Source organism: Glarea lozoyensis, assembly GCF_000409485.1.
Source record: "Glarea lozoyensis ATCC 20868 chromosome Unknown GLAREA10, whole genome shotgun sequence".
NCBI lineage: Eukaryota > Fungi > Ascomycota > Leotiomycetes > Helotiales > Helotiaceae > Glarea > Glarea lozoyensis.
In genome coordinates this window covers 657606-670780 of record NW_007360984.1, presented here as the reverse complement: position 1 = coordinate 670780, position 13175 = coordinate 657606, and the positions used below count along the sequence as shown (strand labels likewise).

Genomic DNA, 13175 nt, shown 5'->3' with positions numbered 1-13175 from the left:
ATCCAACGATTTCAAAACATAAAATCCAACAAATCATCTCGATCCCTCTTCAAACTAGCAGCAGCACTGCTATTCGCACCAATAGCACCATCCAAACTCCCAGAAGCATGCTCAGATTCAATATTCTGTCCAAACCCATCACTATTATTATGAATAACAAGCATTGCATCCTCCAGCTTCCTTCCGGTAGCTTTGTGACTCTCGGCAAACTTCGAGATATCGTATTGGTCTTTCTCGCCTTGGAACAATTCCGTGGTGCTTGCAACCAACACACTCTCTTGTTTACACAGTGCTAGCTTCGCTAATACGACAGCTTTGGTATCGGTGTAATCGTTGAAAGCAAATACCTTCATATTCGCGAACGTATTGTGATCAGATAAGACTCTCATTGCGGCTAACAAGAGTCGATTTAACAGGTCTGGTCCTATCGTGGCGGCGAAAATTGAGGCCGGATTGTACGTATATACGTAACCTTGAGGACACAGCGCTTCGAGTGCGGAAAACTCATTACGTGCTTGTTGAATTGCTGTGTTGATCAACAGCTCAAGTGAGATGAAGTCTCCGTACTGTATTTCGACGAATTTGTCAATCAGGGAGTCCCCTATCTCTGAGGACGAAGAAATGAGTTCCTCTAACAACGCAATAGCTTCTTCCACATTCAAAAGTCCCTTCGCTGCCGATCTTGGAGGCAGCCTATGATCTCTGGTCAAATGATAAACAAGATGGCTTCTCAACACCCGATCATACTGCCTCCTCAACTTCTCATCCTGTTTCTCATCCACCCCCAAAATCTCCCACTCTCCAGCGTCAACCCCTAAAAACTCCTCGTAACCAAGCTTGCAAACCGCCAACATAACCAGCTTGGTCTCGAAATCCATATGAATACTCGCACTCATCACCACATCCCTAACTAGCGTCTTGCCATTTGTAACCCCAAAATTACTGACGCCGTGACCATATTGATAGCGGTAATCCCCCACGATATGACAAAGTGGCACAACTGGGGTTACGAATGTATGGAGTGCACCTTCCATATCGGTGATTTCATCCTGGCATCTGGTCTCGAATTTTACTCCTAGGGCCGAGGTCTTTTTGCGGCGCATGAGATGAGCTGTCATGGAGTGAGGAATGAAGGAAGAGCTTGAGATTAGGGGTGGTGGGAGTTCGGCGGAGTTGTTGAGGTAGTGTTTGCGTGGATCTTTGTTCATTGGGATTGAGGAGGGGTGAGTTGTTGATGATGAGCATTTTAGCTCGATGGGTGGGATGCGTGAAGGTGGTGTTTTGAGTCTGTAATCCATGGTTGAGTATATTATCATGAAACTCAGAAAATTGTTGGTTGATGTATATTTTCTCAAAAAAATGGACGGAGGAATTGCTTGTGGTTGTAGGTTACGGTCTAGGAGTGTGAGTCAGGTAGCAACCTTCCAGATTGGGGGCCTAATGCGGCTGAGCAACCCCACGATCGCTATGTAAAAACTTTTTGATGACGAAATGTATATAAGCTGGAGTGAGAATTTTGAGATATTCTGCAGTGGAAAAATAAATAGCAGTCGAAACCGAAATGTTTTTTTGATGAGGTTGACAAAATATCGTGGAGCTCGTACTTCGTAATTCTTTTGTTATTTTAATAAGCTGCTTGTAGACCCTTTTGAGGCAACCTAGCAATTGAAAGTACGTAAAAAAACACCGAAATGTAATTTAACAGGATATACAGGAGGTACTGCCACTAATATCGTCCGTTACGAGAAATAATTTATGAAGATTATTGCATAAAGTCCTGTATCGTTATCATAAAATAATATCTCTCCATTTTGCTTCATTTTCAATCCAACTCGTGAATTTAAGTCCCTGAACGGTGTCAAACACCTACTCTAAAACACGCATAGACCCCCAAGCACTAATTCCATCCTGGAAATGCATATACTGTGCATGGTACTGTATCCGCTAAAAACAGCTCTTCCCATACGAAGAGTTGCCATTCCTCTCTCAGATGACTGTCAAAACCAAAGGTCATACTCCTTTTCCCATGAACTCTTAAGACAACATCCCCCACGGTGATAATGGCCAGTATAAAACCACGAACTTAGCCCAAAAGTGTATCCACACTCATCACGGAGATTTATAAGGGAGTCCAACAACGGGTGCCCTACACAGAACACAAAATCCTGATAGTACCAGTACCTAAATCTCCCCATTGGTTCCAGCCAAGATGACAGGAATTCGTTAGGCAAATTCAATGCCTTATTTCCATCAGTTCCTGACATCATGATTTTGAGCTTTTGTAGGTTTTTCATGGAGTTTAAAGTGCTCCACAGATAGCAGTAGTTCTTGGCTGCGGTAGGATCCCTTTGCGGTAAATCCGACTCCATGATGGGTATGCGCAAGTATAGATGAGTCAAGCTGTTCCAACCGTGAAGTGGGATATCTGTGTGAAGGCGGTAAAGGGTGAATTCTGAATCGAGGCTTATTTTCAGGAGCGCGAACAAAGCCGGTATGTACTCGTAGTATCTTCATAAATCAGCCATTGTTGTAGGGATTCCATTTTCAAGCTTTAAAATTACTCACATTTGACGGCATGTTGTTGCGATGTTGAGATTGTCCTGTAACAGCCTCTTCTGCTTCTTTCGTTCCTTTGTCAAGTATTTGCTCTTCTCTTTTTTCTTCGTTTTCTTGTCCGGTTTGCTAACTTTGACTTCAGGTGCACTGGTAAAAACATTCCATAGACCCCGGTGGTATGGCGAGGGATTGAAAGAGGGTCGTTGATAATTGGACCATGTTATGTCCCAGGGGTATTGTACAGAATCGGCGAAACAAAAAGCATAAATTTGATAACGAATGTCGAGAGGTAGTCTGCTCAGAAACAATGAATTGACCTGTGGGATAATGTCTTCGAATTCTACGAGTGATGATAAATGCGTTTGCGGGGTTTCGAACGACTCCTCTGGTAGAAAGCATGCGAAGTCGTGGCAGGGTGCGGGAAGTTTCTTGAATTTTGGTGATCTTCTCAACAACTGACATTGGCCTCAGTAACCTGTAATTATAGAAGAGCACAGCGCACATACCTTAAGCTTTAAATTTTTAATACTGATACAGAGGTCAAAGTACGCGTTCCTCCTGTGAGCTCGGCGTAACATCCGTTCTGTAGGCTTCTCGTATTGAATATCAATCATCCTGCTGGTTATAAGTTTCTCCATCGAGCCGCATCGGGGTAATTGCATAATGTCGGAGAGATTTGGAGCATCCTTAATAGAATAAGTGAGGAGGCTGGGTTCTGGATGAAAAGTGGTATTCGGCGAACGGTCACTGTGAAGTGGACCTTTTTCATAAGCAGTTGAATTGGCCTCGACTATCTCATCAGATATCGAAGTGAATTTTAACGTACTTTGGCTGCTAATCGAAAGTCTCGGAGCGGGTGAAGGAAAGAAAGGGACGAGTGCCCTCATAAATGACGGAAGAAGAGCTTACACTCATGACTCATCAGAGTCATCTTTCAACCGCGAGCAATTTGCGACATAAAATGGAGCATCGTGGTAATCCATTATTGAATTCGGAATGAGAGTCATACAACAAAGCTCCTGACAGGCCAAAGACTCAATGCGAGCCCACTAGAATAGGACCCCTCTCAACCGCTCTACGCCCTCTTCATCTTCGGCCAATAAGAAAGCCGGCTCCGAGGCAAAACTCCGAATAACTTCTCTTCAGTGGTCTTCCCATTGTGAATTTCTCCGATGGATGTGTCATTGTAGTTGGTTAAATGGAGTCCTTAAAGCAAGGCTTTTGTATTTGAACGAGTGGAGTGCTTTCCTTGACGTATTTTTCGCTCATACCTCAACGAAACACTTCCACTGATTCTCACACCAATCCCATAACTTCGCAGGATACCCCAAACCACCATCTTCAATAGAAATCATAGCTTTAATGAGGTCTCTCCTCGGACAATCTGAATCTGGACGAATCTTTCCCCATGGCACAACATAAGCACCATTATTTTCCAAAGTCAATCCCGGCGACAACCCAGCATACAATTCTGTATAAGCACCAAACTTTGCCTCGTATAATATCCGCTGGATAAGCCATCTGTACGCTGTGGGGTTTCCAGCATACGCATCTGTGTCCAAGTTTCCAGGATTTTGGATCACGCTCACGATACCGAGCTCGCCATATCGATGAGCCATTTCTCGGCCTAGCATCCATGTTGCTGCTTTTGAGGTGGAAAAGTTGAGTTTGAGATCCGGAGTTCCTTTGTCTAAGAAGTTGAAATCGATTCCGTTTTCTGGCGATGCTAATTCGGACATGAAGGATGATGTCCAGACGACACGGACTGATCCTGGGACTGGCGAAGCAGCGACGGCAGCGCGCAATTGTGGTATGAGCAACTGGGTAAAGTATTGAGTTGCGATACAATGCATTCCTATCATGCTCTCGAATCCCTGCACTGTTCGAGCTCCAACTTCAACTCGCTGAGCACCTGTGCCAGCATTATTCCAGAGAATGTCAAGTCTTGACTCCTGAGCCGCAAAAGTTTCGGCGGCCTTTTTGACAACGGTGAGATCATTCAAGTCAAAATGTAGAAATTTTACCTTTCCCTTTTTTGGGGAGACTGGATCGCGTGCTGTATCAAGTTGCTGGATTGCCTTATCGGCTCGTTCCTGATCAGTGAGTCAGCATTGATGAAATAAAAATTTGGTCATGGGCTGAAAGACGTCTAAGCAAGTGATTACCTTTGACCTTGAAGCCATATAGACCGTCGCACCTTTATCATATAGCATTCTACAGAGCTCAAAGCCTATCCCCGCGTTTCCACCAGTGACAATGAAGACTCGGCCATCCTGAGCTGGTATGTCATTTTCGGTGAAGGATGGGGCAGACGGAAAGAATTGAGAGAACATGCTCTGGAAGAACGACATGATTGCTGACCAATACTACGATCAATCTTGAAAAAGTTGTATGCCTAGATTCAGATGCTGCAGCTTCTCAGATATGGGACATGACATTCTAATACTTGTACCTAGATAAGATGCAACCATGACCTTACGTAAATCGCTGCAGAGATATGGTTGGTTATTATTTGGGGGCAGATTGTGGCACAGTACCTGCTAGTAAGGTGTCGTACTTGTACAGAAGTACCTAGGTAGCCGCCTACTGACCCCTCTGTATGCAAATTGCTTCCTATTAAGGCCGTATAGTAAGTCCCGATGTGAGGGAGCATATTCTGCAGATGTCTGAGAATCTGAAGGATATCATCTCATTTGACACAAACCCAATCTCTAACTTTTGATGCCATGCTGGCATACAAATCAGTGTCCAGTCAATCAGGTCACAGACAGAAATCCTTTTACAACATTACGTCGTGGCCGATATCGGCGACTGCTTATTCTTGAATTTACAAAGTAAAATCCCCTTGTGCTTGAATTTTTTTCTCTCCTCCTTGTTACAGGTACCCGACTTCAACATCAACATACCCACTACCGTTGACATGGCGACGACAAAGGTCTTGGTTCTTGGAAGTGGCATGGTCGCTCGACCATGCGTAGAATACCTCGTTCGCAATGCGAAAAATGAGGTCACCGTAGGTGATTATGCCGGACTTGTATTTCTTTTGGAGCCCTTTATTTGGACCTTTTTTTGACTCGTATCTGAACAGCTTGTCGAACACTCTCCACTGCGCAAACGCTCATCGCAGGGCTGCCCCATACCAAGGCCATCACCATCGACGTGAGCTCCACCAAAGCTCTTGATCCGCACATCGCGGCTCACGACCTTGTGATTTCCTTGGTTCCGTACGTTTATCATGCCACTGTCATCAAGTCAGCCATCAAGGGCAAAACGAACGTTGTCACGACTAGTTATGTATCACCCGCCATCAAGGAACTGGACACCGCCGCGAAGGAAGCGGGCATCACCGTCTTGAATGAAGTCGGAGTTGATCCCGGCGTGGACCATTTGTATGCCGTCAAGACGATTGCTGAAATCCACAACAAAGGCGGAAAGGTAAAGGAATTCTACTCTTATTGCGGCGGTCTACCAGCACCAGAATGCTCGGATAATCCACTCGGTTTCAAGTTCTCCTGGTCTCCTCGCGGCGCGCTCCTCTCTCAACAAAACTCTGCTATTTTTTTGGAGAAGGGGGCAGTGGTCGAAATACCGGCCCAGGAGCTTATGGCCAGAGCAAAACCATATCATGTCATGGATGGATATGATTTTGTTGCTTACCCCAACCGCAACTCCGTCCCGTTTCGTGAGTTTTATAACATTCCCGAGGCACATACCGTAATTAGAGGATCTCTGCGATATGAGGGCAATCCTGCCTTTGTTAAGGCCTTGATGGATCTTGGATGGCTGGATACCGAGAAAAAGAGTTGGCTGAAAGATGGATTGACATGGGCGGAAATATTGCAGAAAATCACAGACGCTGAAGCATTGTCCGAGAAGTGTGACATCGTTTCCAAAACATGAAAAACAAACACTTACTTATACGATACAGTTCCCTGACAAGTCGCATCAAGGAAATTTGCAAATTCACGAGCGAAGCTGAAAGTGAGCGCATAATCTCCGGCTTGCGGTGGATGGGAGTTCTCTCGTCTGAGAAAGCCACAATAACAGGCGGGAACCTTTTGGATACTCTTTGTGCTCAGTTAGAAAAACTCATGAGTTTCCAGCCTGGTGAACGAGACCTGGTGATGCTGCAACACAAATTCGTGGTTGAATGGGCTGATGGAAAGGAGGTGAGTTTCAATCCCGCACACTGCTCTTCAACAGATTCTCATGCTCATAACAAGGCTGTCTTCACATCTACGCTTGAACTTCTCGGAAAGCCTGGGGGATATTCTGCCATGTCGCTCTCCGTCGGGGTCACGTGTGGTATTGCGACGCAACTGCTGTTGGATGGACATCCGGCATTGAACGTTCCTGGTGTTCTTGCTCCGTACACCAAAGAAATATGTGATCCTATTAGGGACCTCCTTGAGCAAGAGGGTGTCAAGATGGTCGAAAAGCAAGTTTCTTAAATTGTATTTCAACGGTACTTGAATTCGTCATTCGCATTACAGAATCGTTCACTCATCATTGAGTATTCCAAATTACTTGACTCTCCTCATTGTAGGGGCATCAGGTGTCTCGCCGACACTGACGTTAACCTCTATTTCAATGGGTGGCAGCATGACTTTAGAGTCTGCAAGCCATGCCAATCAGACTGTGTTAGTTACTGCCCGACCCTGAGAAGTCCTGTGATCCGGATACTTTGGTCAGTGATTTTATTAATATTATTTACTTGTTAGTACTTGAGCATAGCTATAGAGCTATAAAGAGAGACTTATTAAAGAAACCTAAGAGGATTAGTTAGTAGATGTAGAGGCTGGGATTCATAACTTCTCTTAACTTCCTTGAGGTAGTATTAGTAATATAACTTAATTGCCCCTGTCGCTAGGTACTAATGATCTTCTGTAGGTGGTTCGGCTCAGCTTCGGCATCCTCTTATGTGGTTTCGGCCCGTCAAATCAATGGCCCCGGTTTTCGCGGATGCAGGGGAGGAAGCAAATCTTCTGCATCCAAGCAACAAGCGGAGGCGACACAACATCAAGCTTTCCAACTGCCTCACAAGCCTTTCCAAGAATCTAGCTAAAGCTGAGAATGCTTTTAGAGCTTGTATTGGAGCTCTTCCGCTACTACCGAGATGCTGTTTACAACCTTATATCATGATAATAAGTATTCGAATCTCGAAACGCCTCATAAGGAAACCTCGTGTTCGAGGACGTAAGCTTTTTCTGCCACGTAATGACGACGGACCACCGCTAGGCTCGAAGAACACTGGGACTGCTGGGATATATTCTCATGCCCATGATGCCATCTCCAGTTTCCATTCTATTTCGGTGTTTTTATCCACAGATGAAGTCTGTTTCAGGAACCGGTTGGATGGTAGTCGGATCAAGCTTTGAGAACTGGAGAAGCTATCAAGGGTTGATCCTCGTGCCGGCTGCCGTTGTGGGTAAGTAAGACGACGTCCGTAGTCGTAGTATTACTCGTAATTATTGTACGAGGGCCCTCTGTCTTTCTTTGCTTGTGTGTCGAGTGTTCATTTCTCTTTCCTGTCGTTATCGTTGTTTTGCCTTTTCTTTCCTTCAGGACCGTTCCTTTCAAGTGAGAGGAGAGTTTGACATCGAATTGGATTATTGAATCAGCTGTAAACTACTGTACGTATACCGAGACTTTAGACATGAGGGGGGCAAATGTCTTCAGCTATGGAGTCGCCATATGTACAACGTGGAATCAATTAGCGACAGCAGTGTCATTAGACATCACATCAGATTGTAAGTTTCAACCACTTGCTCATCAGGAATCTTCATTACTGCATTACTTAAACATTTTCTGACTGCAACAAAAGCCTCAATCAAATCCGCCGCAAGCACAATATCCTATGGCCTTATGAAATACTATACAGGAAACAATACGGGCGACAATCCCGGGAACCTTCCCGATCCGTACTACTGGTGGGAAGCTGGAGCAATGTTCGGTACTATGGTAGAATACTGGTATTACACATCTGATACAACCTACAATTCGGTAGTACAAGCCGCATTACTATCTCAAGTCGGCGAGGATTCGGATTTTATGCCTACCAATCAGACCAAGACTGAGGGAAACGATGATCAAGGATTCTGGGGAATGGCAGCTATGAGCGCAGCAGAGATGAAATTTGACGACCCTCCCGCCGGTGAGCCTGGATGGTTAGCCCTCGCGCAAGGAGTATTCAACGATATGGCGAGCCGCTGGGATGACAGTACCTGTGGTGGAGGATTGCGATGGCAAATCTTTACATTTAATTCGGGTTATACCTACAAAAATGCCATCGCCAACGGATGTTTCTTCAACATCGCAGCCAGACTGGCGGTCTACACGGGGAATCAGACCTATGCAGATTGGGCAACCAAAACATACGACTGGATGGACTCCGTAGGCCTCATCGGCGATGCCTACGAAATCTACGACGGTAGCAGCGACACCGAGAACTGCACAGTTATAGATCACGGTCGCTTTTCCTACAACCAAGGCATCTACCTCTTTGGCGCCGCCATGATGTATAACTACGTAAGTCCCCATCTCCATTTCCTCTCATCCATCTAACATCCCCAGACAAACGCATCCACCATCTGGCAACCTCGTGTCGCCGGTCTCCTCAACGCCACATCCGCCTTCTTCTCTTCCACCAAAATCATGTACGAGCTCTGCGAGCCCGCGCAAACCGACCATCCCACAGGAACCTGCGACACTGACCAACGCTCCTTCAAAGCCTACCTCTCCCGCTGGATGGCCGGCACCGCCAAAATCGCGCCCTTCACCCACGACACCGTGATGTCGTACCTACGTCCCTCCGCCGAGGCAGCAGCAGCGCAATGCGACGGCGGCACGGACGGCGTGACGTGTGGCGAGCACTGGACGGCGGGGAGTACCTGGGACGGGCTGTATGGTGTGGGAGAGCAGATGTCGGCGTTGAGTGTTATACAGAGTCTGTTGATTGATGAGGCGCCGGCGCTGGTGACGAATATGACGGGTGGAACGAGTGCCGGGAATAGTGCGGCGGGGAGTGGGAGTGATGATTCGAGTGCTGGGACGATTACGCCGGCGACGAGTGCGGATCGCGCGGGTGCTGGGGTGTTGACGGCGATTATGGTTTGTGGTGTGCTTGGGGGTGTGGGGTTTATGATTTCTGGATAGTGATTCGTTGAGGTGTTGTGTGTTTGACATTTTTTCTTTTGTATATGCTTCTTCTCTGGTATTGTTTATCAGGTCTTAGGGGGATACTTCGCTTAGCGTATGGTGTTTGGAGTTTTAGTTAGCACATCGTTGTATCTTATCAAACAAGCTCGCGGTGGCTAATGTACAATCGTGACACGATATATGTTCAATAAAATTAACACAATATCCTAATTTCGGTCCACAATCTTCCACAAGTAACGTCCAAGTTTGATATTTATCAATTCCAAAGCACCCGTGGGTATCAACATAAGTGATGGTACTCAGTGGACCTCCCGTCGCGCATCTCAACTCATATTCGACAAGATTTGAATGAAGATTCTAATATACCGAAGATTGTACGCAAACTGTAGTATATGTTGTCATATCCATTTTTGAACTCAATCAACGAAATAAACAACGTTGTATCACTTAGATGGCCACTTATTTTCTTTTGGGCGAGCAAGGTGCTATCGCGGAGGACAGAATAAGTGTCATACACACCTACCCACTAATCCTGGACTGAATAATAAGTCGACTTCGTATACAGCTTAAGAAATCCTATTTACTTAAAAAGATCTAACAGAATATCTTATATTGTTCCAAGTTACTTCACTAAGTACACGACATTTCGTCAACTGAATCGAAGAAATATCGTGCTTCGACTGCCACTTATTTTGTCCACCGCGAGCTAGGTACCTAGGTACACTTGACCCAGGGGCTAAGATAATAGGGTAACCGAATACTAGCTTACGCCAGAGGGGGTAATATTTATATATTTAGTCACTGAAAAATAACAAGTTTTAACGTTCACATTTCGGGAATGCGTAAATAAGAGGAGAATATCTATATTCCTGCTAACTGCTCAAGTACCTCTACCCTTGTGAGTTGCATCCAAGTTCAACATGAGGCTCAGTCTTACCTCCACGAATAATCTTGTTCCACCTCCACCTCCATTCCCTCATAATCATCTCCTACTACCACACCTCATCGATAAGTCTTTAAACCTAATTTCTTTAGCTTTTATTTATAGCTAACATGCTTTCAAAATGATCAAATACGGAGCTCAAAAAAATCAAGTTGCCCTGCCCAAAGTTACTATGCGCCTCGCTTGGTAATAAAATCGATCCTGAAGACATGTTAACTTCGCCAATCTCATTTATCAAACGCCCGAAACCCGAATGTGGTGATTTTTTGTCTCCAATTCTTATGATCAATTACTTCATAGTGACTCGCCACGCTACTGGAACTTGCCTTTAAATTTTATCAAGAATAATGAGTGATTCGTCGCTTTGTCGTTCGCTCAAGGCCGTCGTAGATCTACACTAGATGTCCGAGGAGAATCTATGCTCGGCCTTACGGAAGAGCTTGAACTTCGACGTCGGTGTTCTCTCTGATCATTGGGATTCGAGGGATGCAGCCCGGATTGGCGAGCGAATAAGTTGAGGATATCAGTCAATGAAATGACGCCTGTCAATCGACCTGAGATGCGAGCACCCGGCAAAGCAGCAGCAGAAACAGCTGGAAATGAGCCATGGAGCGCAGGTGAAGCAGGGTTTGAGTGTAATGGCGAAGCCAACATCGCGTGACCCATTGAAGGCGTTGAAAGAGGAGTTGCGGGTTTCGAAGGAGATGGTGATGATGATTCGACAACCCACATCCGATGCGATCTTGTTGCGACCAATTTTGCGACGGTATGAGCCAAGGTAGAGTAGGGGCTGACATGAAAGACTATAAAAAGGGGTTAGGAGCAGTACAGTGTTGCAGGAGAACTGACATACCTGGGAAAGAGTCCTTTCCATCACCAATACCACGTTCAGACAGGATGACTGAAACAAAATGAATGCAAGTAGATTTTAGCAATGGTAGACTAGCCGAACTGGTGAGTAGCTTGACATCTGCTGTTGATATGTTTCCGACGACATTTGATGCATTATCTACGACTGGCACACTGGTAAGACCTTCGTTGCTCATCAGTTGGAGCGCGTCTGTCAAGGGTTTATCGCCACTACAATCCAGATCAGTATCAACTATGGGAGAATGCCTGAACCAACTTACTTGATTGCGATAGTCGACGGCGTGCCAATTCCTAAATCTTTGAGAATGCTTGGATACAGTTCATCGATGGTTGCAAAGCTGCTACCATTATCCCACAGAAACTTAACCACCTTCAATTGACTGAGGATTCCGACGACTTCAGATCCATCCTCCTTGTATATCAAAATGCGATGTACGCCACTTCCGAAATGTTCAATTGCTTTTGACAGATTGTCAGTCTCTAGCAGTTTTACAAGGGGCTCCTTCTTTGCCAAATGCTCCGTATCTTTAAGTGGTATCGGTGTTCCTTCTTGCGCTCTTTTCGCGATGGAGTCGAAATCGGCCAATTGACTCTGATCTGGATTTGCCAACCCAACCACAACCAGCAGATACGCGTTCAGATCGCTGTAATCAAATGTCCCGCACGCGACCGTGTCCGTAGGCTTTTCTCGTAAAAGGATAACATTGGGAGGTCCAGACTTGATCAGCAGCTAGAGTCGAATTAGCATGCTCTAAAGTAATAATGATTTGAGATGGAAACTCCATACCGTTGTAGCAGTTTGAACATCGGTATCTAATTCTGCCCATCTTACTTCCTCCTTGACCACCAACTCCCCCACGCGGATGTTCCTCCAATCTCGCCCAGCAAACTTCGGATCGCCGGTACGTGTAGCAGGTGGATGGTTGATCAGCTCCTGGACACCAGCTTGAGTAAACGATGGATGTCTTTGAGACCTTGGAGAATGGCGTAGGTTATCTGCGAAGCTCGATCGATGACTTATTGTCTGCAGAGTCTTTGGACTGGCCGTGTTGTTACGCGCAGGCACCTCCGCTGGAGTGACAGGATCGGTCATGGTGGATCGGCACGACGCACGAAATTGAATGTCAGCAAGGCTGTGGAAGGGTGCGACAGATGGATTGAATGACTTGATGAAGAAAGATGAGCTTGGTCGCGATTGTAATGAAGATGTAGATATTTGAGGAGAGCAGTCGATGACCAGCTATGAGGTAGAAGCGAAAAGCGGCACTCTTGCTCAAACCTAGTGATAAAGTTATTGGCGTGGTGGTGAATCCAAGAATCGCGAAGTCGTCTCTGATATGAAGGGGCTTGGGGATATTTGTAGTTCAAACTGAAGCTGCTGGATCATTAATCAGGTAGGTTGATCTGGTCATTAAACCAGTTGTTGTGCAAAACTTCTACCTTGTCTAAATTGCAGTTTATTGCATTTCAATGCTCCACGACCCCGCACATTACGAGGAAGGGGAAGTTTCTCAGGGTCCTGCTCCACTACCCAGCCGACAAACATCCAGTGTAGTCAACAGGTGCTGGCAGAGAGGCCGTAAACGTTTGATAGTAGCAAATAGAAGCAATTACGATTGATGGATTGACAATCGTGATTCTACTGAAG

General features: G+C 45.7%; 5 protein-coding genes across 5 annotated transcripts; 2 read left to right on the top strand and 3 right to left on the bottom strand.

Moving 5' to 3' along the window:
• Nucleotides 1–11: 11 nt before the first annotated feature.
• GLAREA_05242 (uncharacterized protein) lies at nt 12–1298 on the bottom strand (the record flags this gene model as incomplete). Its single annotated transcript, XM_008078531.1, has 1 exon — nt 12–1298. One exon carries the CDS (start codon nt 1296–1298, stop codon nt 12–14), a length of 1287 nt encoding a protein of 428 aa, XP_008076722.1.
• Nucleotides 1299–2561: 1263 nt separating this feature from the next.
• Nucleotides 2562–4907, bottom strand: GLAREA_05241 (NAD(P)-binding Rossmann-fold containing protein; the record flags this gene model as incomplete). Its single annotated transcript, XM_008078530.1, has 4 exons — nt 2562–3011; nt 3063–3346; nt 3857–4649; nt 4722–4907. 4 exons carry the CDS (start codon nt 4905–4907, stop codon nt 2562–2564), a joined length of 1713 nt encoding a protein of 570 aa, XP_008076721.1.
• A 569-nt stretch (nt 4908–5476) lies between these two features.
• GLAREA_05240 (Glyceraldehyde-3-phosphate dehydrogenase-like, C-terminal) lies at nt 5477–7007 on the top strand (the record flags this gene model as incomplete). The annotated part of the gene is made up of 3 exons (XM_008078529.1): nt 5477–5573; nt 5645–6431; nt 6485–7007. 3 exons carry the CDS (start codon nt 5477–5479, stop codon nt 7005–7007), a joined length of 1407 nt encoding a protein of 468 aa, XP_008076720.1.
• Nucleotides 7008–8212: 1205 nt separating this feature from the next.
• On the top strand, nt 8213–9711 carry GLAREA_05239 (Six-hairpin glycosidase; the record flags this gene model as incomplete). The annotated part of the gene is made up of 3 exons (XM_008078528.1): nt 8213–8306; nt 8381–9084; nt 9130–9711. The coding sequence occupies 3 exons, from the start codon at nt 8213–8215 to the stop codon at nt 9709–9711; spliced, it is 1380 nt and encodes a 459-aa protein (XP_008076719.1).
• Nucleotides 9712–11032: 1321 nt separating this feature from the next.
• GLAREA_05238 (CBS-domain-containing protein) lies at nt 11033–12620 on the bottom strand (the record flags this gene model as incomplete). The annotated part of the gene is made up of 4 exons (XM_008078527.1): nt 11033–11460; nt 11511–11737; nt 11788–12257; nt 12315–12620. 4 exons carry the CDS (start codon nt 12618–12620, stop codon nt 11033–11035), a joined length of 1431 nt encoding a protein of 476 aa, XP_008076718.1.
• Between the last annotated feature and the right edge of the window lie 555 nt (nt 12621–13175).